The sequence below is a fragment of the Neofelis nebulosa genome, chromosome 16, assembly GCF_028018385.1.
Source record: "Neofelis nebulosa isolate mNeoNeb1 chromosome 16, mNeoNeb1.pri, whole genome shotgun sequence".
Lineage (NCBI taxonomy): Eukaryota > Metazoa > Chordata > Mammalia > Carnivora > Felidae > Neofelis > Neofelis nebulosa.
In genome coordinates, this window is record NC_080797.1 from 28,697,328 (window position 1) to 28,720,806 (window position 23,479).

A 23,479-nucleotide genomic window follows, 5' to 3' on the forward strand; every position below is an offset into this window, starting at 1 on the left:
AAATGTTATGTTTTAGACAAATGAGAGTTTAGAAACATGATGAATTGTTTTTGTTTTAGTTCCGAAGAATAAAAATTAGCTGCACAGTAAAGGAAAAGCTAATGGAACAAAACTACAGCATTCTGGTCCTGCTCTCATTTTCTTCTCATCATTAACGGGAATACCGTGTTTAAAAGTAAACATTGGCCCTAGTGAAAATTGACTTGGAAGTCCAGTTTACAATTGGTTAAAAATATTACAGGATATGTGAACTGAATGAAGGGATTTTGGTTTCAGTGTCTTGAGTGTGGGATCTCTGGCGGTCTTTTGACAATTGCCTCATCACTGACTGATCTGAGGAGAGTGAAGAGGTTGTTCTGTATATTGCTTACAGCTTGATGAAGTATATATTATCAAATTTTTTTTTAAAATTTTTTTTTTTTCAACGTTTTTTATTTATTTTTGGGACAGAGAGAGACAGAGCATGAACGGGGGAGGAGCAGAGAGAGAGGGAGACACAGAATCGGAAACAGGCTCCAGGCTCCGAGCCATCAGCCCAGAGCCTGACGCGGGGCTCGAACTCACGGACCGCGAGATCGTGACCTGGCTGAAGTCGGACGCTTAACCGACTGCGCCACCCAGGCGCCCCTATATTATCAAATTTTATACAACCTGGAATTTGCCTTCTACTCTGTGAGACTGGGCTTGATTTCCTTTAATCTATTCACTTGGTTTTGTACCTTTTTAAAAAAAATTTTTTTTTAACATTTATTTATTTTTGAGACAGAGAGAGACAGAGCATGAACAGGGGAGGGGCAGAGAGAGGGAGACACAGAATCTGAAACAGGCTGCAGGCTCTGAGCTGTCAGCACAGAGCCCGACGCGGGGCTCGAACTCACAGACCGCGAGATCATGACCTGAGCCGAAGTCGGCCGCTTAACCGACTGAGCCACCCAGGCGCCCCTTGGTTTTTTACCTTTAACAGACTGTCTTAAGCAACTTCACCTGCCTTTGTGTACCAGAAAACTGATGTCCAAGGCAAAAAAAAAAAAAAATCTTATTTTGACAAATTGAGGCTAATTTACTGTGCAGCCAATCTCCTTCAACAATACAGTTGGATGCTCTGATTTTTAATTTAAGATATTTGGAGATGTGTGATCATTCCAGTACTTTCCAGTTAAAAATCTACTTTGATGATTTTTTTCACTTTTATAGAATGGAGAAAATAAAAAGGACAGATACAGAATTTGTCTGATTTAAGAGCAGAATGTTATTTCAGTTGCCCTTTGCTTTATTTTCACCAAGGGTAGCAGAGGCCCAGAAAGCCCTTGCTTTATTTGTATTCAGAATAGAATGTATGTGTCTGGTGAATCTAATTGGGTTATGGTCTCACATGTACATGTTGCTGCTAAAACCTTTTTTGCCTTTTTTTTTTTTTAAAGCCTGTTTTCTAGCCTCTGCACTCTCTGGGAAATAGCCGGCCATCTCTATAACTTTATAATGAATTTTTTGTTCACAGTATAAGACTCTGAAACCAGCCTATTGAAACTAACATTGTGCTGATGGAAAGTAAATGTAAGACTGGGATTATAGCAGTTGAGTTATACTCAGAAGAATACCCATAGAATAGTAGCCTTGCCATGTTTTCAAGAGCCATAGATTCATGTTGAAAACCCCATCTATGTGTAGTGTTTTTACTCTGTGTGTGTGTGTGTGTGTGTGTGTGTACGTACATGTATGTGTTTATATATAGCACTGCGGACACTTTTTACTATAATGACTCTTAGGTGGTTTCTATTAATAAATGTAGTTCTAAGTGTAATAATTGCTGTTCTGAATGTGGATGTGTCTTCTGCTAAAAAACAAAATGCCAACAATCAATTTCTCTACTCCAGAGCAGCCTCCGGGTGACACTCGGAGAAAAGTAAGTGACTTTCTAGGCTTGAGCTCTATGGCTGTTGCATGGGAATGATTTCTTGTGGAAATCTGTGTTTTTTGTTGGCTTATCATTTTGTGTTTTTGCTTATTTCATTGAGTTTTATTTGTAGTATAATTCTTTTACTTGTGGAAAGTCAGGTTTCACCCTGGAAAGATTTTGACCTGTACTTTAGAAGCTGAAAAAGTCTCAGGCACTTTTTGCTCTCTCTTGGGGATTAAGGTCTCCTCCCCTTCCCAACTTTACCAATCGCCCAGCGCCCCCTCCAAAAAAAAGAAGAAAGAAAGAAAGAAAAGAAAAGAAAAGAAAAGAAAATTTCAACAATCTAAGATGTGGTTACTTTTAGTGGCTAGTGATACTAAATTTTTCCTCTGTGGTCTATTGCTGATAGATTTCAGTTCACAGAGATACTACAGAGCTTTCCCTAGATTATAGGCAGGATATCAAATCTCCTACCTTAAAATCAAAACCCCACATTAAAAAGTACAAAACAGAAAGTGTACTTTTTTTTTAATTGGCAAGGGTTGGAAGACTTGTTCTGTTTCCTACTCTTGTAGTTTATTTTACCAAAGTAAATAACACCACATGTGCACAGATGTGCACAGTGTACCAAGCTATTTTTGATAATGTGAATCAGTGTCTTCTAAAGAGAGAGGATAAGAACGCTTTTCTAAATAAACTTCTTCTTTTCAGATGACAGACATCTGCACCTTTGGCAGGCAGCCCCAACAGCAGAAGGGTGGTGACGTTGACTAGGAATTTCTCTTTGAGTGAAGCTTTGACTACAGTCTAGTAAGGAGTATCTCTCTATCAGATCCAAATATTTTCCAGTCAGGAGACTAAAAACATTCCCTATATGATCAGTTAAATATTTTTCCAGACGAGAATGCCCATTTTATATAATTTTTATATTTTCACAGCTGCCGGTGTTATGCCAAGACTTATCCTGTGTGAAACCTGTGGGGGGTTGGATGTAGCATTTCACAAATATGGTCTTTGTGTGCTCTCTTGTATTTTGTTTTAAGCTCTTTAAACAATGTTATTTTATGGTGCTTTCTGGATATCAGTAGCTTATGTATTTTTCAAATGCTTCAAAATAAACAACAATGCTTTTCATGGTGGGAAAAAACTAAGAAGCAGCTTTGCTAGAATTAGTTTCTCTAGACAATTTGAGATTATACATCATACTAATAAAGCTATGCTGTGCTGTGTTTTTTAAAGAGACTGGACTAAACATTTCATCCTTTTCATCTGAATTTTGTCCTTTTCTAACTCTGAAACAGTCTACTGAGCTAACCCGCCTCTCTTGTGGCGATATCCCACCAGACCTCTTCCTCTCAAAACACTGTTTTTGTTTTCCTAAATAAAGATCGGTTTCTGAGTTCAGACTTGTAGAACATCCACAATGTAGAAATTGCCCATTTTAGGAGTGTTCCCAGTGAGACAAGGACAATAACCAAGAGACAAATTCATTTCTTGCAATTCCAGATTGCCAAGAATTCATATTCCCAATTAACTAAGGAATTGTATTTCCTAAAACTAACACTTTTGAGTATTATTCTGTAGTCAACAGAGATAGTAGAAATATTTGGTCAAGTTACTACCTAATCATATCAGTAGTTTAATGCATAATTTCCTACCTTGGCTCAGCAAGTGTATGTCTTTAGGGTATTGCCTAGTAGACAGCATGTCTTATATGCACTTCTAGCAAGGAAGAGGGTCATAGGTAATGAAAAAGTATCTATCAGTAGTTTTTCCCATGGGAGTTTTTTAAAATGCATTTAATAAGCACTTTAATCTCACAACTCCAGCTGTCCTTCATAGCCTCTTTTTCAAATTAGAGAAATATTTTGGAGTTTGCCTGGAGATCAGGGGGAAGACCTTCAAGTATATAGTGGTTCTAGATTGTACCTGCTAAAAAATGCAGTACTTTCTCACATGCAGGTACCAGATTCTGATCTATAAAGTGCCCCTAGCAGCAGGGGATCCAGTGAGTTGCATGAGGGCTGGTTTTTCCAGTATAGGTCATTATGTTGAACTCTGTCTCCAGTGGAACTGGCTGGTACATGTACCCTACTGTCCTCTTTAACTCATGGCAATGACAAGGTCATGGCCAGGAAACCTCAGCTCAAACTTGTTTAAATCATCTTTTTATGTACCAGCATCACTGTAGGCATTGGGAATACCAAATTGACAAGACAGTCAGGATCCATACCCTCATGGAGGTTGCATTCTAATTGAGGAGGCAGGCAACAGTTCAATGAACACAATAATAACTACTGTGAGGAAAGTAAAACAAGATGACATAATAAAGTGACTGAGAGCCTACTTTACTTTCTGCTCAGAGTCCTCAATGCATAGATGACATTTAAGTTGAAATCTCAATGGTAGGGAAGAAGCAGCTATGAGAAAATAGCAGGGGCAGGAAGGAGTAGGGCAGGAATGTTCCAAACCAAGGGACCTCTAGTGTGAGCTTCCTAAGATTGAAGTGCACCTGTTCGTATGGGTCAAGTGTAGCAAGTCACAGGGATGTGGTAAGGGATGAAGTCATTAGAAGTAGGCAGGAGCCGAATCATGTGGATACTCACAGATCAGAGTAGGGACTTTGGGTCTGAAAGCCACACCCTGGGTTTTGTGTTAACTGATGATGCCGATTTTATGAGGGGTAGATTGATAGTTGAGAAAACAGGATCTGTAGAACAAGATTATGCACAGGTGGTGAGAGGTATGAAGTTAAGGTGGGACTCAAGACTAACTTAGCTTGCAGCTTATAAATTCTAAACAAATGGTAGGTTGCCATTTCAGAGCTCCTGGTTTGGGCTTTTTGCTCAAATTACTACTCTGTTTTGTCCCATAGTTGTGTGTGTGTCTCTCAGCTGGCAGAGGCACTTGGGATTATTCTGAACACCACAGTGTCAAGAAGCCACAATGGCTATAAATGTTCCTAGAACATATTTTCAGAGCATTTGAAAACAGATAACTGTAAAAGTGAAAATCAAACCAACCTTAACTACTGATCAAGCTCTACCCTGCATACTCTGGTTTCTCCATTTTCTCTGTTCCATCTTATTTGTTGAACAGGAGAGTGACCAAACAGTAGGCAGCAAAAGAGGGAGGAAAAGAATAGAATTCACATTTACTGAATACCTATGAAACACGAGGTAGCACTAAGATCTTTACGTATTTTATCTCATTTGTCTTAGCAACCCTATAAACTGGGAATTATTCCATTAATGAGACAACAGAGATCCCAAGAATTTAGCGTGATTTACCCACGGTCACAGAGCAAGTGATAGACCTGAGTTCAAGTTCTGCCTCTGTCTGGCCCCAGAGCCTATAGTCTTTGCATAATACCATATGTTTTACTTAAAATAGCCTTTCCCAAATTACCTTTCCCAAAATTTAACAGATATGAGGTACAAAAGGTTCTCGGGACAAGTAGATTTGGGAAATGCTAGGTTAAACAAAATTAAACAAGTTTCCCTACTACAAAACTTCTTGAAGCCATTTTATGCAAGCACACCTTGTGATTCTCCATGAGAGAGAATGCTTCATTTTCTCATTTAATTGGACGTGTAAACCATTTATATGTGTTAACTGCCAAGGTCAGTGTTCCAGGCGGCCTACTTTGGGGAAATCCTACATTAAGACATTCCAGTAGAGAAATGGACAAGAGACACAAAGAGCCAATTTCACCTGAGAGAAAACCCACATGGCTAATAAATACATGAAAAGATGCTCAATTTCATTAGCAATCACGGAAATATAAATCACACTCACAATGAGATTGGCAAAAAATTAAGTCTGATTATACTAAGCGATGGGGGAAAATGGATCAATGAGAACATACATACAGTACTGGAGGGAGTGTAGATTGGTTTAACCATTTTGGGAAACAATTTTGCATTATTTTGTAAAGTCGATTGTTCATATACTCTGTAACCTAGCAATTCAGTTTCTGGGTATAAGCTTTAGAATATCTCTTGCATATACACATCAAGAGACACATTCAAATGGGTTTCTAAATAGCACAGTTCATACGAGCAGAACCAAAAACAACCCCAAAAGCCTATCAACACTGGAATGGATAAACAGGTATATTCACAAGATGACTCTTACACAACATGGGTGTACAGCACGGCTAAATACAACAATATGGATGAATCTTGGAAATATAAAAAATTGATTGAATTAGAAATTTGCTGACAGGGCTCACTTTTGGTTGGCTAGATTCCTCTTACTGTCATACTTAAGTGGTGCAAGAGGAAGAAGCCCACTTGGTTTCTTTCCCCTTGGCAGTTCCATCAACTCCTGAAACTGGATGCCCTTGAAACGTCAGGGATCCCCAGCAAGGAGGTACCACCATGTCGGAACATTCTTGACTCCCTGTCTTCTGGCTAGTGCTGAGTGAGGGGCCTTTCTTGTGTTCACAAAGATCTTTTCCTAACTAGAGGTCAGGTTTAGGAATACAGCATATGAAATTTGAGCTGGCCTAAGGTACTCCATCTCCGTAGGAAAGAAGATCCAAAAGAAAGAAAAATATGGCCCGTAAATCACACAAATAAATTTAGGTCTGAGCCTTTTGAGCTGAAGGGAGAGTTAGTCTGCCATCAATTTTGCTGGGCACTTTTCCTTTAGGACCTCAAAGGCCAGAGGTGTGATGCCCACATCCTAACTGGTTGAGGTCCAGCTTCATTTATGGCAGGAACCAGGAAGCAGGTCACTTCCTCCGCCTGGGATGATGGCTGAGACGTGACAGCCCTGTGCCTTGCCTGCAGCCCTATGTGTTCTCTGTTTTCTTGCTTCACTTGAAAATGTCAGAGAATTGGGGCGTCTGGGTGGCTCAGTCAAGTTGGGCGGCCGACTACAGTTCAGGTCATGATCTCGCGGTCTGTGAGTTCGAGCCCCGTGTCGGCTCTGTGCTGACAGCTCAGAGCCTGGAGCCTGCTTCCGATTCTATGTCTCTCTCTCTGTCTCTCTGCCCCTGCCCTGCTTGCTCTCTGTCTCTCTCTCTCAAAAACAATAAACATTAAAAAAAAAAAAATTTTTTTTTTTTTTTAAAGAAAGAAAGAAAATGTCAGAGAATGATTGGTCTGGGCTCTTGGTTTGCTCAAGAGGGTACTTCTTATGGCCAAATTTCCCCTATAGCAAAATTCAGCATGTGACCTTTGGAGTCTTGTAGTCAGGGCCCTAAAATAGGACACCAATACAGCAGGAAATTCAAGAGAACCCCTCACTTCTCCATCCCCCTTCTCTTTTCTAAACATGCCTTTCTCTAGACATCCTTTCCCCAAGTAAGAATTTCATAGTTTTTAGCAAATGAGCCAATTGTTGGAAAGGACAAGCAAATCAACAGTTGACTAGGAACCAGCCCTGTCCCCTACCCCCATTTGTAGATGGTGCTCACACTTACTGGCTCTGATGTTAGTGCTAATGACTACACTGAACATCTGGTGTTCTACATTTCTCATCGAATAGTGTTGGACCTATTTCTTTGACCCCGAGTCAGAATTTGTATGTTTAGATGCCAGTCTCCTTGTGGGTCTGAATCACCCCCTCCCCACTCCCATCCCACACCCAATTTTCTCTTATTAACCTATTTTTCTTTTTCTTTAGACCAATGAGGCGAGCTCAGAGTCGATAGCATCCCTGTCTAAACAGGAGATCATGAGTAGCTTCCTGCCGGAAGGAGGGCGCTATGAGCTACTCTCTGTCATAGGTAAAGTCCTAGGACTGCTATTTTACCTTCAGGCTCCTGGGCACTCTTGTGGCCTCCTCTGCATCCCCAGATCAGTGTGTGCCAGAGGCTGTCAGCTAGTTAGCAGGACTCAGGGTGACAAAACTGGCTTTTGTGACTCTCCTTTGCTTCTGTCTTCCAAATCTGGGAAAAGAGATCATGTTACCAGGAGAGAAGCTCTTTTTTTTTTTTTTTAATTTTTTTTTTCACATTTATTCATCTTTGAGAGACAGAGAGAGAGCGTGAGTGGGGGAGGAGCAGAGAGAGAGGGAGACACAGAGTCTGAAGCAGGCTCCAGGCTCGGAGTTGTCAGCATAGAGCCCGATGCAGGACCGGAACTCACTGGCTGTGACCTTATGACCTGAGCCAAAGTCAGACGCTTAACTGACTGAGCCACCCAGGCGCCCCTAGGAGAGAAGCTCTTTTGCAATTTTTTCTTTTTGGCTTCTGATGTCCTGGACCATAGGCACTTCAAGTGGTTGGCTGAGAAGGAACTGATAAGAGAAAAATCAAGAAATGTCAGCCACAAGGGGAATAGTTAGTGAAAGTTTTGAGTTTTCTTTTTATTATTATTTTTTTTAATGCTTATTTCTGAGACAGTGAGAGACAGAGCATGAGTGGGGGAGGGACAGACAGAGAGGGAGACACAGAATCCGAAGCAGGCTCCAGGCTCTGAGCCGTCAACACAGAGCCCGACGCGGGGCTCAAACTCACAAACCATGAGATCGTGACTTGAGCCGAGGCCGTTCGCTCAACCGACTGAGCCACCCAGGCGCCCCGAGTTCTCATTTTAAATCAAGTCTCTTTAAGGCTACCTCTGTTGCCATTGTCCTTGTTCATGACATTCTCCTTTTCTTTTAGGCAAAGGATTTGAGGACCTGATGACAGTGAATCTAGCAAGGTACAAACCGACAGGAGAGTACGTGACGGTACGAAGGATTAACCTGGAAGCTTGTTCCAATGAGATGGTGACGTTCTTGCAGGTAATAAAATGTGTTGGGACGCTTCAAGGATGGGCTCTTAGTTCCAATCACAATTACAAGGCAACTCTTACATCTGTCTTCTGAAAATAGCTGGCAGAAAATGAAGGCGGACCAAACCAGGAAGTTAACAGAAGCTCTTAATGAAAAATCGTGGGCATTTGGCACTAAGGATTCTGTAATTCTGCTCAGGCCAATTTATACTCCCCTCTTCCTCTCCAAAGATGCCTTTGTGGCTCATTTATTCATTTATTTACTATTCAGAGAGGCTGAGTAACTTGCCCACAGTCACACATACTAGTGAGTGGTAGAGACAGGATTCAAACCCAGGCAGTCTTGTTCCAGATTCGGGGCAGCCTGCTTTGCCGTGACAGCCACCTTCTGGCTCTCATTGTCCTGTTTCCTGAGGTTCCTTTCTGTTGGAGAAGGAGGTAGCTGCCCTCTTGTTACAGGGGACACCACAGATCTGAGAGCAGCCGGCCGGGGCCTGGGTTCCTCCCTGACTCAGGCTTGCACCGGGAGCTCTTTATTTATTTTTTTTTTTTTAAATTTTTTTTTTCAACGTTTTTTTTTTTTTTTTTTTTTTTTTTTGGGACAGAGAGAGACAGAGCATGAACGGGGGAGGGGCAGAGAGAGAGGGAGACACAGAAGCGGAAACAGGCTCCAGGCTCTGAGCCATCAGCCCAGAGCCTGACGCGGGGCTCGAACTCACGGACCGCGAGATTGTGACCTGGCTGAAGTCGGACGCTCAACCGACTGCGCCACCCAGGCGCCCCGCACCGGGAGCTCTTTAGATTCAGGGCCTGGGTCAGTGTGTTTTCAGCAGTTTGACTGCAACCTATCCCTCTTCTTCGTCACAGTGTTTCCCTGAATTCATGCTCTTCTGATGGTGCTCTAACACCCATTCGTGTTCAGAGTAGTTTTGTGGGTCTGAGGATGGGACCAAAAGTCAGTCCCAGCTTAGTTATTTGGGAAGAAAGATATCTGAGTTCATTCTAGAGCATGTTGGACTTTAGGATTCTTTTTTAAATTCTTTGGAGCAGTAGATAGGCAGAAAGTATTCCTGTTTGGCCTTTAGCTCATGTCCCAGAGGCCAGGACCCCTGAGTTTCTGTAGTTCTTTTGTCCAAATTCATTCTAAAATCCCATAGGTCTGACACTTTCTGTAGCTGCTCTCTCGCTCCTAGGTTGCTGGAGAAGTACCTTCAGCTGTCTAGTAGTTCGTGTTTTCTCTCTGATAACTTTGTTTCCTTGTCCTATCGATTACAACATTTTCCTTTATAAGAGGGAAATGTTTTTTGTTTTCCTTTTTTTATTTTTTAATTTTTTTGATGTTTATTTTTGAGAGAGAGAGAGAGAGAGAGAGAGAGAGAGGGTGAGCGTGAGTGGGGGGACGGGCAGAGAGAGAGGGAGACACAGAATTGGTTCCAGGCTCCGAGCTGTCAGCACAGAGCCCGATATAGGGCTCAAACCCACGAACTGTGAGATCATGACCTGAGCCAAAGTCGGATGCTTAACCAACTGAGCCACGCAGGTGCCCCAGTGTTTTTTGTTTTCTTATCTTAAAGAGGAGTTCTGTGCCTTGGCCCTTGAAGTTGAACTAAGCTTATTACTTTATAAGTCTTCAGTCAACTGTTAGTTCTCATCATTTCTGACGTGGCGAGCTGTGACCCTCTACCCTGTTGTTAGCAGTTTCGCTGTTGGTGGGGAATTTTTCTTTTTCTTTTTTAACGTTTTTATTTATTTTTGAGACAGAGAGAGACAGAGCATGAATGGGGGAGGGGCAGAGAGAGAGGGAGACACAGAATCAGAAGCAGGCTCCAGGCTCTGAGCTGTCAGCACAGAGCCCGACGTCGGGGCTCGAACTCACATACCGAGAGATCGTGACCTGAGCCGAAGTCGGACGCTTAACCGACTGAGCCACCCAAGTCCCCCAAAACCCATCCAACTTTTTAATTTTTTTTTAACGTTTATTTATTTTTGAGACAGAGAGAGACACAGCATGAATGGGGGAGGGGCAGAGAAAGAGGGAGACACAGAAGTGGAAGCAAGCTCCAGGCTCTGAGCCATCAGCCCAGAGCCCGACGCGGGGCTCGAACTCACAGACCGTGAGATCGTGACCTGAGCCGAAGTCGGACGCTCAACCGACTGAGCCACCCAGGCGCCCCTAGTAGGGAATTTTTCTTGAGGCTCTCTCTGAGATTGGCTAGTGGAGCCAAATGCAGGCAGAAGCTGGCAGAGCAGTGCTGGCTTCCCTGTGGAGACAGCAGAGCCTGGCTTCTCTCATGTGGGTGGCCACCTGCTTGGGCTGCTTCCAGGACTCTGAGAAGACCTCCAGGAAAGACTGGGTCCCCATGTTATTCATGCCACCACCGTCATGTTGAGCGTCTTCTTCAGCACCCCTTGATTCTGACTTCTGCTTACCATTGTTTTCAGGGGGAGCTTCATGTCTCTAAACTCTTCAGCCATCCCAATATCCTGCCCTATCGAGCCACCTTTATTGCAGACAATGAGCTGTGGGTTGTCACATCATTCATGGCGTATGGTGAGTGGAACAGGGGTCCTGGCAGAGAGGTGCTTTGAGAACGCTGTTGTCAGCAGGTTCATGTCTGTTTCCCTTCTTTGTTACCCTTCCCCGTGTCCCCACAATTCTTCAGGTTCTGCAAAGGATCTCATCTGCACACACTTCATGGACGGCATGAATGAACTGGCGATTGCTTACATCCTGCAGGGGGTGCTCAAGGCCCTGGACTACATCCACCACATGGGATACGTACACAGGTGCATTCTTAGGCGTAATCGCCCTTGACAAGAGCAGGGATCTGTGCCCAGGAGCCCTCAAGTAAACAGGGGAAGGGGAGAAGGTTGACTGAGGTTAGTGAAGTCAGAGTTTAAATCAAAGCTTGGGATTTTGTCCTTGCCTCTGACTTGGTAGAGCATTTAGCCTATCGGTGCCAACTTTCTCTTTACTGAGCAGCTCGGTCCTGAGTGCTGTGTGAGAAGAACATCTGGCATGGGCCTCTGTGCCCCACCCCCCTCCTTCCTTGGAGCACCTAAACTTGCGTGTGTGCCCCACAGTCAGCCCTGTGCTGAGAGGCTGGGGCAAGGGGCTGCTTAATAGATGGTATTAGGAAAAGACACTCACAGTAGGGAAGCTGGACCCTTACCTAATTCCACGTACAAAGGAGCACTTTTCAGATGGATTAAGGCCTAAATGTCTGATATAAAACTACAGACTTGGATAGAAGGAAATATTTTTGTGACCTGAGGCACAGAAGAATGTCTAGATATTTTAGAAGCACAAAACACATATGATGGATTTGATTATATCAAGATTAAAGATATCTGTCTGAAAAAGAACACCATGGACAAAATTAAGAAATGGGTGACAGCGTGCAAGATGTTAGCTGTGTCTAGAACACACAGGAGATTAGTAACAAGGAAATTATGTGAATCAATAAGAAAAGGATAAGCAAAGCAACAGAAAAATGAGCAAAGGGTTTGAAGTTTATAGAAGAGGAAACCCAAAGGACTCTCAATATGACCAGACACTCAAATCTAATAAGAATCAGAAAAGCAAATTAAACAGGAGGATGTCACCCTACACACCTGAGACCAGTGTCATTTGGAGGCTGGCTGAGGCCCAGCGTGGTGAGGTGGGGTCTCCTGACCGCACAGTGGAAGATGGCCCAATGCAACCAGTCAGGGTAAGTCGGCACTGGGGCCGTCAATGCTGCTCTGGGGGTACGCCCCAAAGAAACCCTCACACAGGCCTCTCAGGGGACATAGGTAGATGCCATCATTCATACCCATGGTGGTTAGAGGCAGCATCAATGTTCCTTCCTGGAAGAAGGGGTCAGTAGAAGTGTTCGATCCCACCCCAGAGTGCAGGTGGCAGTTAGAAGCAAAGGTTGGTTGTATACAGGTGGCCACACGGATGGATCTTACAAACAGCACTGAGGAGTGAAGGAAGGATGGGATGCATAACACAGTACCTTTAGGTAAATTGAAAATATATGGATATCACACCATGATCCGCTTTATAAGAATACCCACAGATTCAAAGCAGTGGGCTGTGAGCCTAAAATAACTTTAGCAAAATATAAAGATTTAAAATCTGGTGGTATGTAAATTGGGTCATGCTATTTTCTCTTTTTTTATGCATGTATTATATTAAAATGTGTTTATGTGTATATACTATTTACCTAGTATGTGAAGATCAGAGGTCTGTGACGTGAAGGGCTCCTGTGGCCCCGTGACACCCTCTCTCTGCTCCCCACCCCACCCCACCCCACCCCAGGAGCGTCAAAGCCAGCCACATTCTGATTTCCTCGGAGGGAAAGGTCTACCTGTCTGGTTTACGCAGCAACCTCAGCATGATCAGCCATGGGCAGCGGCAGCGTGTGGTCCACGACTTTCCCAAGTACAGTGTCAAGGTTCTGCCTTGGCTCAGCCCAGAGGTCCTCCAGCAGGTCTGTGGACTGAGTCCTGAGAAGCCCCTATCCCTCACCAATTCACAGTTTCCCTAGGGAGCCCTCAGGAATTTCCCCAGATGGGAGTGCTCTGCTTCTGAGTGGAGTAAGGGGTTCCAGAGGGAGGGGTTCCCTGCTGGTAGGTAGACCCGGGAGGCCTCTCAGCCCATTGCACATGGTGGTGTTTCCTCTCTGTGGGGTCCCAAAGTGGACCTAATGCTATTTCAGTTCCCTTCAGAGACCTTCCTTATAGGAAGAGTGAGCATTCTTGAAATACTCGGTGCTCTCCACATCCTTCCACTAAGCAGGAGTATGGGGACCCACACTTCTCCCTGGTTGTTACACAGCATCATTCATTCCTTTACAATATCAGCTACTCTTCAGTAGTACAGGCAAGGAAAGTGGGCTGGATTTGAGACAGATACTGTCTTCCTCCCCTCAGATGTTGCCCCATGCTGGTCTCTTCTAAGAACAACTGTGGCTACAAAAGGAGTGATCTGTGGCTTTTTTCTCCTGACTTAGAATCTGCAGGGTTACGATGCCAAGTCTGACATCTACAGTGTGGGAATCACAGCCTGTGAGCTGGCCAATGGCCATGTCCCCTTTAAGGATATGCCTGCCACCCAGGTGAGCCCTCAGCCTGTTTTCCTTCTTACCTGCCCACCACTGCCTTCCCCTGCTGTGGGAGGGGACCCTGGAGAAGGAGAGCCCAGGAGCAGGCCCGCCACTGACTGTTGCAGGGCCTGGAGCAGGTGTGCAAATGGAGGCCCACATACCATGTTGTCTACTTAGATGAATTTCATAAATTTACAAAAAATAAATTTCCGTCCTACCTTGATAAATATACCTGGAAGGCCAGTTTCTAATTTAGAGTTCTCAGGCTTCTCGGGTTCTGTGCTACCATATTCTGGCCGATACCTTTGGAACCTCCAGCCTACAAGTTCAACATCTGTTCATGCCCCTTACAATGACTGTCCTTCGGCCACTCCTTGGCACACACAGCCAGTGCCATAGTCTACCTTTGGGAGACAGACCAGGGAAGAGGCTTATCAGGCTTTATCAAGTCTAGGAAGCAGACTTGGGTCATTTCGGCAAGAATTACCTGAATCCTAAGTATCTGGAGCGTGATCTAGAACTGGGAGGGGGTGGAGGGGTGGAGGCTCTGAGTGAGGCTCTCCCTTGAACCCACAGACTGCCCTGTGGGAATAGGGGCAGCTAGAGAGTGGCCAGAGGGGAGCTCTGTAGAGCAGGCGATCCAGGGAGGCTTCTGGGAGGAGGTGACATTTGAGTCTTGAAGGCAAATAGTAATTGTTTGCTGTGTGAGGAATGGGAACTAGAAGGAAACTTAGGCAGAGAGAACAGCATGTGCAAAGACCCAGAGTCAAACAGGGATAGGATCTGGGGAATAGCAATGGTTACAAATAGCTGAAGTACAGGTGCTTCTGGGGGGCTGCTGGGTGATGTGGCTGGAGCAGGGAGCCAGGGCAGAGCATGAAGGACTTTGTGTGCCACACCTGGGCATTTGGTTCCTGTCCCAAACCACATGGAGAATTGCTGAAGGCTTTTAAGCCCAGGAGCGATAGCATCAGATACATATTTCAGAAAGATCACAATAGCAGGTAGATGAGATCTAGCAGACTCATTAGGAGGGTATGGAAACCTCAGTAAGAAGTCTAGAAAATCTAAGTAAGAGGGTCACAGAAAGTGCTCAGGAAAGGCAGAAGGCTATTTAAGGTGAATGAGAGGTACAGGAGCTGCACTATCCAATAGCATCTTCTGAGGTAGTGGCAGCGTTCTCTTATCTATGCTGCCCAGTACAGTGGCCACTAGCCACCTGTGGCTGTTGAGCATTTACAGTGTGGCCAGTGAGGTTGAGAAACTGAATTGTAAACCAAATTTCATGTAAGTATAAATAGCTACATGTGGCTGGTGGCTGCCACATTAGACAGCACAGCTCTAGAGAGACTTCTGGGTTCTGGCCCGGAAGTTCAGGAGGACAACCCCAAAGGCAGCAATCCCCAAGCTGGGGCTGTTTTGCATGTGTGGCATCAGAGGACTTTGTGGCACAGCTGCCCAAGCTTAGTCGGCCCTTGGGCACCCTGCTCCCGTGCAGCGACAACCCAGGGCGTGCCTGGCAGGCGCTGTGTAACACACCCCTCCCGAACCACCTGGGCACAAGAGACTGGGGCTGGACTCCAAAGACAATGACCTGACAGCCGCCTTCACCCTAGGGTGAGTGCTCTACAGTTAAAAGGACGTGAAGAAGTCTTATAAACGGGAGAGAAGACAGGGACCTTCCTTGCAGCCATGGCGGAAGGGTGCATTCTTGCAGGCCTTCTCCTCCTCTTCCCTTTGGCTGAGCTGGGGTATGGCTGCGGAGCCAGTGGCCAGCATACCTTTGAGAAAACTAGACTTACTCTGCTTTTCTTTTCTCTGCTCCCCTAAACCACACTTGTATACTGGGAAAAGTGTATTTGTGAAGAAACTCCATAGATCTTCCAGGGCCCCCCCTCCAGCCCGCGTCCTGGCTCTGTCCTCCCCAGATGCTGCTGGAGAAGCTGAATGGCACCGTGCCCTGCCTGCTGGACACCAGCACCATCCCTGCCGAGGAGCTGACCATGAGCACCTCACGCTCAGCAGCCAACTCTGGCCTGAGTGACAGCCTGGCCACCAGCACCCCCAGGACCTCCAATGGCGACTCGCCCTCCCACCCCTATCACCGCACCTTTTCCCCCCACTTCCATCACTTTGTGGAGCAGTGCCTTCAGCGTAGTCCAGACGTAAGGTATTTCCTGTGGGCTGGGAGCCGGGCTTTGTGGGGGGCAGAGAGGGCCTGGGGGGTCGAAGGCAGGGTTTGAGAGGATTCATCTGTTCTGTGGAGGGCTGGGTTCCCGGAGGAGTCCCGAGCTCCTGCGGCCAGAGGGATCAACACAACGGTTTGCTAAGAAGCGACCTGGGTAGCTCAGGCTGTTGTTTCTTCTAGAGCTGAGGGAAGAAGCAGAGGGAGCCTGGGGATAAGGTGTGAGCAGCAGGATTTGGGAATCCTGGGGCACAGGGGTAATGCTGGGCTCTCTTCCCCTTTCTCCACAGACCAAGTGCCAGTACCCTCCTGAACCACTCTTTCTTCAAGCAGGTATGGTAGCACTCTCCTGAGGCTCCCTGGGATTTTCTTCTTGCCTATGCTTCTAGCGACCCTCAACCCCCTTAGCTTCGGGGTCCTTAGGTGTTCTCTCCTCCTCCCTTTGAATCAAAGAGAAATGCCCAGTTTTCTGAAGCCCCTTAAAGGCGCTGTGCCTTCCTCTCATAGAGATTCTTGGCTCTAACAGTCCAACTGTCACGGGGCCATAGTTCTTGCCTGATGGTGTCCTGGGACCCAGAGCAACAGGATCCACCCCTAACTGCCTCTCCTCCCTCAGATCAAGCGGCGCGCCTCAGAGGCCTTGCCTGAGTTACTTCGCCCTGTCACCCCCATCACCAGTTTTGAGGGCAGTCAGCCTCAGGATCACAGCGGGATCTTTGGCCTGGTAACAAACCTGGAAGAGCTGGAGGTGGACGACTGGGAGTTCTGAGCCTCCGAAGAAGGTGCACGTTCTCAGTCCTGGAACATGTGAGCCTCAGGGGCCCTTTCTGAGGGCCGGCCACACTCCCACCCTCCCGGGTGCAGGTTGGGTAGAAAAGACATTTCTGCCAGGAGAGTTGGCCGCTTACTCACTGGGAGAGAAATTCTTGGAGAGAAACCTTTTTTACTGCTCCAGGACTTCTGAGACACCCAGGAATCCCAGCAACCGGTGATCAGAGGCCAGAAATCTGACATTCCATCCTGGGAGTTCAGGCAACCTCTTCAGAAGAAAGAGATGCTGTTCTGGCCCTGGAAGGCTAAAGGCCAAGCCCAGGGTTTGACTCCTTGACCTGGGGACTGTGTGACTTCCTCCTCTCACTGTAGCTGTCCTACCAGCCTATTGCATTCTCTCCCTCTGCTCTCGGATCTTAGAGGTCCGGAGGGGTAAGCAATAAGCCACCTGCCCCCCCTCTCCAGCCCCCAGGCCTCTCCCTGGTAATTGAAGGGAAGGGCATTTTTTTTCTTGTTAAGCACCAGGTCAAGGCTGGGGCAGTCCATCCTCACCCCTTTCATCACTTGTGCCCCAACACCTAAAGCCTTCCCATAGTTCATCTGTGCAGCTCATCCCTTTCACACCATCTTACTGCCTCCTGCCAGCCTCCTTGAGGCTTTCTCCAAGGCCACAGTGTCTTGCCTAGCCTGAGGACTTAAGTCCTTATGCCACGTTAGTTTCATTGCCAGAACAAATTAAACATTTCAGAGAACCCATTGGAGAGTGGCATTGCTGTGTGCTGGCCTTACAGGCTCAGATGGGAGTCCTTCAGTGCCACATTCTGCCATCCAAGAGTGGTCCCACGGGTGCACGTGGAAGCCCGACCATGACCGCTTTCATTAGATAGCCTCACAACATGCCAGTTTCTTTTAAAACCCGTAATAGATGTATCACCTGACTATTCATTTTAGCCTGTGGCCATCAAACCACTTTGGGGCTGGGAAGGTCTAGGTGCTAAAGACCAGCCCTTCTACGTGTGGGACCACTTCTGGGCCGCTAGGAGTCCAGGCAGAAGAGGCTTACCTTTGGCAGGAAACGAGGTAGAGGGTTTTGTTTTGTAACATGACTTTGCAGTGTCTCCTTACCGCTGGAACTAATACCCAAAGAGCAGGTAACCTAAGAGCCAGACCTGTCCCCTCTCTGTCATCCTGGCTAGTGGCCGGCAAGGGTGGGAAGACTCTGACCTGGGTCTCCATGGTGCTGCCTGGCCTGCAGGTGCATGGGCCTGGCGAGTCCCCCGCCCCCCCCCCCCCCCAGGCACTTCAAACTTCAGGTGAAGGAAGTGCCCCTCCCTCTTCCCTGCTTGAAGCTGCTTTGAACCATCAAATGCTCTCACTTTCCCTTCCCTCAGAAATTGTAACTCCAGTTTAAAAGAAAAATACCACCCCGCCCCCCCCCCTTCCTTTGGGCAGTTACAGCAGTTGAGGTGAAGGGAACGATCCCATCCCCACTATGAGGTGGAGGCCAGGTCACATTTATTTCCAGCCTTCCTCCTTCCTCTTGCCCAGCTCATTTTTTTTTTTTCTTGAAACCTCAAGTTCCCTTTTCTCAACACCATTATCAGCCTGTTTTTCTTTCCTTCTGAACTGCTTTCTTCACCTTGCTCTCCACTCATCCTTAGTGCCCAGGCTGCCTGCTGCTTCTGTGGTAGCTGTCTGCAGACCCTACCACCTCTGGGCCCAGGCTGCTGCTGGGTGTCTGCTGTCCACCCAGCCTGCTCCCTGCTGCACCTTGGTGCAGCAGGGCGGTAGCCTTTGAGAATTTGATGACCTCTGTGCCAGCTGCCGGGAAAGATGCACACAACACAATTTTTGAAGTTACACACACACACACACACACACACACACCATCATGGGAGTCCTGGGCCTACAGCTCCACCCAAACATGTATCTCCTCTAGGGAGAAGTGGGAGGCTGGGGAGGAAAGCCAGTTGCAGTGTGGGGGCCCTGAGGGAGCCAAGGGAACAGCTAGCTGGGGGCTGGGGAAGCCTGCTGCCTCCCTCCCTCCCCTGCCAGGCACGGAGGCACTGAGTTGTTCTGTTCCCTGACGCTTGTGTGGGCTGCGCTCTGGAGCCACCAGTTCTATTCCTGCCACAGTGTGGGAACAAGCTATGTTTAGGGCTGTGTGGTGAAACAGTTTCCAGCCAGACATCAGGCAAAGCCCAGCAGTCCCTGGGGCCGTTTAGACCCCTATCTCCCAGCAGAGGTCGTCCAAGAAGCCAGGGCCCCACGTGTGGGGCACAGCTGAGGCTCCACCCCGACCAGGTGCCAGCCACTTGCCTCCTGGGTGCCTTGGACCTGTGCTGTGTGCTGGAGGCACGGCAGCCGGCTGGGCCAGAGGGGCTGGAGGCCTGGCTTCTGGCACCAGCCCTGCTGCTCTTCACATCTTCAGGCCTTGCTCCCTTGTGTTAAATGGGGTCAGGGGACACCGAGATTTGCTTGTTTGACGGATGTAAATTTCCTTCCCCGAAGGGGGGAGCCCCTGATTTCTCGCAGGCAATAGTGCCCGCCCGCAGGAACCTGGGGTGACTAATGCCACAAAAACCGGCCACAAACGTTTTAGGACGGCGGGCCTTGGAGGGCTGCTGCCTTTGGTGATCCCGGGTCCCTTGTCTATGGGGTCGCGCGAGAAGGCGCTGGGGAGTGGGGGTGGTCCACTGGACCTCTCGTGTAGACTGGCACTCGGTGAGCCCGCGGCCCAAGGTGACAGGGCACAGGGGCGCCGGGCCTCGCAGCCTCGCGTGGCTGGACCGCGTGCCAGCCGCCGCAGCCACCTTCCTCGGGCGGTCGTATGGGGGCGGCCCCTGGCGGCGGGAGGACTCCGCGGCCGGCGGGGGCGTGGGAGCCGGGACCGGGCCGCCCCCGCGGGGTCTGTCAAACCTCAGCGCCCCGGAGATCCGGGCGGGCCCGAGGGCCAACCGGGGGAAACTGAGGCACCTAAAGGCCCAGGGGCACTCCGGTTATCCTTTTTCGCCCCAGGGGCGTCGCCGGGAGCGCCATTTGTCCCGGGACCCCCGGCGTCTCAACCTGAACTCGTCCGCGCCCGGAGGCGTGCGGTATCCTCCGGCTCCAGTCCCGGCCTCGGTCGGGAGCGGACCTACCGACGGGGCGGCGGGCAAAGCGCGGAGCCCGCGGGGATGGTGCGAGTGCCGGGAGCGCGGGGTCGGGGCGGGGGGCAGACAAAGGCAGGGGACGGCGAGCGAGGGAAAGACAAAGCGCAGAGGGGGTCGGCGGCGGCGCGGGGGCCCCGGAGGCGGCTCCGGGCGCGACGGAGCCAATGGGCGGGCGCGGGGCGGGGGCCGGCGGGGGCGGTGCCGCGATAAGGCGGTGGCGGCGGCGGCCGCACGGGGACCACTGGCAGCGGCGGCAGCTCGCGCCCGCGCCCTCCTCGCACCCGAGGCGCCCCCCGGAGACCGACCCCCCACCCCGCAGCCCAGGCCGGGGCCCCGGTGAGACCCGCGGACGGGCCGGGGAGGGGGCCTGCAACCGCCTCACGAACCCGGGCGCCGAGGTGGGGGTGCAGGCGGGAGGGCCGCCGCCCGCGGGGGTCCCGACGCCCAGCGCCTGCGCCCGTCGCTCTCGGCCGGGGCTCCGGGACCAGCGACCGATCTCCCGGGCGGGCTTCCAAGCGGGGACGGGGCCGAAGCCCCATGGTGGGGCCCGCGGGGGTACCGGGTCTAGGGTCCCGTCCTCGCGGGCCCCGGAGCCGAGAAGCGGGGCGCGCGGGCGGCGGCTCGGGCGGGGCTGGCGGCACGGCCGGGGAGCGCTGTCCAGGAGCTGGGCCGGCCGAGCGGTGGGCGCCCGCGGCCTCAGCAGCGTCGGGCCGGGGTCAGGCGGGGCCAGCGGATTCTCACCGAGGCCCCGCCTGGCCCGCCTGCCCCTGACCTCCCCTCATCCAGGCGGGGTCCCGGGCGGCTCACTGCGGCTGCGCGGTGCCCCCTCCCCGGGCCGCCCCGGCTCTCTCCGTTCTTCCCCCACACCTGGTTAAGCTCAGGGACCCCTGCCCCTCGGGGAGCAGCGTGGGGGGCGGGCGGGCGAAGGGGGAGGTGGGTGGGGGCGGAAGTGGCAAGACCCAGAGCAACAGGAAATGACTTAGGGAAAGTCCCAACCGCAGCCCCCCAGCCCCCTGCCTGTAAACACTCCCACCCCACCCTGCAGGCTGGGGAAGGGCTTGTGGGGCCCGACCCACCGACTTCCCCTTGCAGAACCCAGCGGGTGCCGCGTCTCTACCTGGGGCCTCCATCACCTCCACCGAGCCATGTACCAGGCTGCAGGAGCTGCCCAGGCCACCCCCTCTCATGTAGGTGATCAGCGGGGTGGGAGACCCCCGCCGCCGCAGGCGTCTGGCCTGGGGGTGAAGGGGTGAGGGGCGGCGGGTTTGCCTGCCACCCTTTGCCCCGCCCCCATGCCCCTGGGATCTGGGCCTGTGACCCCAGCAATGATCTGGGGCATCCCTCCTGACCTGGCCCTGACTGGCCCTCTCCCATAGGAAGCCAAAGGCAGCGGTGGCAGCAGCACTGTCCAGCGCTCCAAGGTAGGGCCCTGAGACCCGGGTGTTGGGGGAGAAGGGGATGGGCATGCGTCAGGCCCCCAGCTGACTCTCTCCCCGGGACAGTCCTTCAGCCTTCGGGCCCAGGTGAAGGAGAGCTGTGCCGCCTGCCAGAAGACCGTGTACCCTATGGAGCGCCTGGTGGCGGACAAGCTCATTTTCCACAACTCTTGCTTCTGTTGCAAGCACTGTCACACCAAGCTGAGGTGCGCCCTTGCCCTGCCCCTGCCCTCGCCCGCCAGCCCTCACCTGACCTGACCACAGTTGTTCTGCTTCTGCAGCCTGGGCAGCTACGCGGCACTGCACGGGGAATTTTACTGCAAGCCCCACTTTCAGCAGCTGTTTAAGAGCAAAGGCAACTATGATGAGGGCTTTGGCCGGAAGCAGCACAAGGAGCTCTGGGCCCACAAGGAGGTGGACGCCGGCACCAAGACGGCCTGAGGCCCCTCTGCTGTCCACCCCCTCCGTAGAAGAGGGCCTGGAGTGGGGCAATGGGAAGGGTGGGAAAGAGATTGGACCTGGGCTTCGGTTGGGGGGCAGGGTGGGAGGGGGATAAGGTCATCTTGCTCAGGCAGAGGGTTGGGGGGGCAGAGCTCCAGGATTCTTTCATTCTCCCTGGGAGTGGGTGGTGGTGGTGGTTTGGGAATCAGGATTGGGGGTTTCTCACCACCCTGCTTCCTACTTCTTTCAGCCTACCCCACCTCACCCTATGGCCCCCTGGGAGGTCCCCAAGCCCAGCTTTCCTATCTAGGTGCCTTTTCTCCAGCAAGGAGTCAGCATGCCCCCCTCAGGGTCCCAAGCTCCCTCACTGCCACCTGGGGCCCTCTGTGGCCCCCACATCTCCCCATCTACCTCTGCCCTTAGCCTGGTCCTGAGCCATGGAGACTGGAAGAAGGAGAGCCAGCGTGCCCTCGCTGGGCCTCACAGAATGCCCACCAAGGCCCTGTGGGGGAGTGGAGGGGGAAGTTGATTAGCCCTGCCCTCCCCCCCGGCCCCATAGGCGACGCAGGGCATGCCCAGTGGGGCTGGGGACCCATCTTGCACCACCGGAGTCAAGAAGCGGAAGCTAAAGCACCGCCAGGCTGAGAGCCACAGAGACTGGCTGGGTGGGGGCTGGCATTGGCCATGCTCCCCTCCTCTTGTCCCCTATTGCTGCCGGTTCTGACTGTTGCGATCAACCCCATTTTAAACATGTTTTAACAGATCCTGACTCTGTATTATGTGGCCTGATGGGGGGCTTTGTGGCAGGAAAGATACAGACTAGTCATGTAGAGGTGACAGGGGACATGGTCAGCCTAGAGCACTCCTGGACTTGATTGGGGTGGGATGGGGCTGAGAAATGGGTGTCAGGGAAATACCAGCCAGCCTGAGAAAAAGGGGGTGCTCCTTTTTCAACAGCCAGGTCTCCATGCTGTCGTACCCAGAGTGGTTTTAAAACTGAAACTCCACGTCGGTTGAAAATTTGAGGTCAGGCTGGGGTGCCTAGCTTGCTCAGTTGGTAGAGCATGTGGCTCTTGATCTCAGGGTTGTGAGTTCAAACCCCACATTGGGTGTGGAGCCTATTAAAAAAGAAGAAGAAGGAGGTCAGGCCATCAGCAGGTGATGTGGAGCCCGGCCTCACTGCACTTAAGTATATTATTGCAAGGCAGAACCCTTCTTGTCCTTGCCTAGACCCCCTTTGCCCTAGAAATTAACAAAGGCTGGTGGAAACCAGCAGATTCAGCAAGTGCTGTTAAAGGGTTTCTGGTTCTCTGTGCCCTTCCCCATCTGTTATCTTCCCCTTGCTTTTTCAAGCTCTGGGGAGTGGGGCAGCCATGGTCACTCCCATGTAGTTCAAGGAGAAACAGCTCCTGTGCTTCTCTGAGGGACACCAGTTTACAGCAGGGCGAATACTGCAAGCTTGGAGGAACTGAGACCCACCCCACCCCCAGCGGATTACAGGCAGGAAATCTGGGTTGTCCTGTCTCAGACCCAACTGTCCTGATTTCCCCCAAACTGCCTGTGGGCTACCTGAACTGATGGAACAAGAGGGCTGACTCCTGGGGGATTTGCTGCCACCGCCCCATACAACTCAAGTTCCTAAATGACCTCATGGCCATAGGACAGGATAGGAAGCTGGGACTCAAATTCCAGTGGCAGATGGGCCACTGTGCTGTGTTGGGGTGGACCCTGCCCCTCGAAGCAGTAGAGCTACCACTCAGCAGAGGTGGCACTGGG

The 23,479-nt window shown here is 50.2% G+C and overlaps 2 protein-coding genes and 1 long non-coding RNA gene across 17 annotated transcripts in view; 2 read left to right on the plus strand and 1 right to left on the minus strand.

Moving 5' to 3' along the window:
* Nucleotides 1-17,430, plus strand: part of STRADA (STE20 related adaptor alpha) — a 30,299-nt gene extending 12,869 nt beyond the window's left edge. For 6 of the 13 annotated variants that reach the window (XM_058705249.1, XM_058705247.1, XM_058705252.1 and 3 more), the window contains 10 exons: nucleotides 1,875-1,903; nucleotides 7,532-7,634; nucleotides 8,514-8,635; nucleotides 11,068-11,176; nucleotides 11,289-11,412; nucleotides 12,932-13,103; nucleotides 13,626-13,730; nucleotides 15,647-15,888; nucleotides 16,194-16,236; nucleotides 16,520-17,430. In XM_058705249.1, the coding sequence (XP_058561232.1) occupies nucleotides 1,875-1,903; nucleotides 7,532-7,634; nucleotides 8,514-8,635; nucleotides 11,068-11,176; nucleotides 11,289-11,412; nucleotides 12,932-13,103; nucleotides 13,626-13,730; nucleotides 15,647-15,888; nucleotides 16,194-16,236; nucleotides 16,520-16,672 (1,202 nt within the window). In that variant the 3' untranslated portion in view covers nucleotides 16,673-17,430. Of the gene's footprint in view, nucleotides 1-1,874; nucleotides 1,904-2,608; nucleotides 2,708-7,531; nucleotides 7,635-8,513; nucleotides 8,636-11,067; nucleotides 11,177-11,288; nucleotides 11,413-12,931; nucleotides 13,104-13,625; nucleotides 13,731-15,646; nucleotides 15,889-16,193; nucleotides 16,237-16,519 lie in introns of those variants that run through there. The other 7 variants (XM_058705254.1, XM_058705255.1, XM_058705259.1 and 4 more) reach the window with 2 other exon arrangements.
* LOC131498226 (uncharacterized) lies at nucleotides 629-12,919 on the minus strand. Of its 2 annotated transcripts, XR_009255345.1 has the most exons (5): nucleotides 12,241-12,919; nucleotides 7,996-8,146; nucleotides 7,661-7,796; nucleotides 956-4,980; nucleotides 629-719 (listed from the first exon to the last, which is right to left on the minus strand). It is a non-coding gene; the product is annotated as an uncharacterized LOC131498226 (long non-coding RNA). The 2 variants fall into 2 exon arrangements; XR_009255344.1 differs by having other exon boundaries at nucleotides 7,661-8,146.
* Nucleotides 17,431-19,298: 1,868 nt separating the features above from the next.
* On the plus strand, nucleotides 19,299-21,794 carry LIMD2 (LIM domain containing 2). 2 transcript variants are annotated; one of them, XM_058705262.1, is made up of 5 exons: nucleotides 19,299-19,317; nucleotides 20,919-21,013; nucleotides 21,203-21,247; nucleotides 21,329-21,468; nucleotides 21,544-21,794. In XM_058705262.1, the coding sequence occupies exons 2-5, from the start codon at nucleotides 20,972-20,974 to the stop codon at nucleotides 21,701-21,703; spliced, it is 387 nt and encodes a 128-aa protein (XP_058561245.1). In that variant the 5' UTR covers nucleotides 19,299-19,317; nucleotides 20,919-20,971; the 3' UTR covers nucleotides 21,704-21,794. The 2 variants fall into 2 exon arrangements, with proteins under 2 accessions (XP_058561245.1, XP_058561244.1); XM_058705261.1 differs by lacking the exon at nucleotides 19,299-19,317 and adding an exon at nucleotides 20,124-20,162.
* Nucleotides 21,795-23,479: the final 1,685 nt, after the last annotated feature.

Bases quoted from the DNA above. Each gene is read 5' to 3' on its own strand.
- LIMD2 (XM_058705262.1), top strand. From the start codon at position 20,972: ATGTACCAGGCTGCAGGAGCTGCCCAGGCCACCCCCTCTCAT. The intron at 21,014-21,202 runs GTAGGTGATCAG...CCTCTCCCATAG, and splicing joins CCCAGGCCACCCCCTCTCAT to GAAGCCAAAGGCAGCGGTGG. The intron at 21,469-21,543 runs GTGCGCCCTTGC...CTGCTTCTGCAG, and splicing joins CACTGTCACACCAAGCTGAG to CCTGGGCAGCTACGCGGCAC.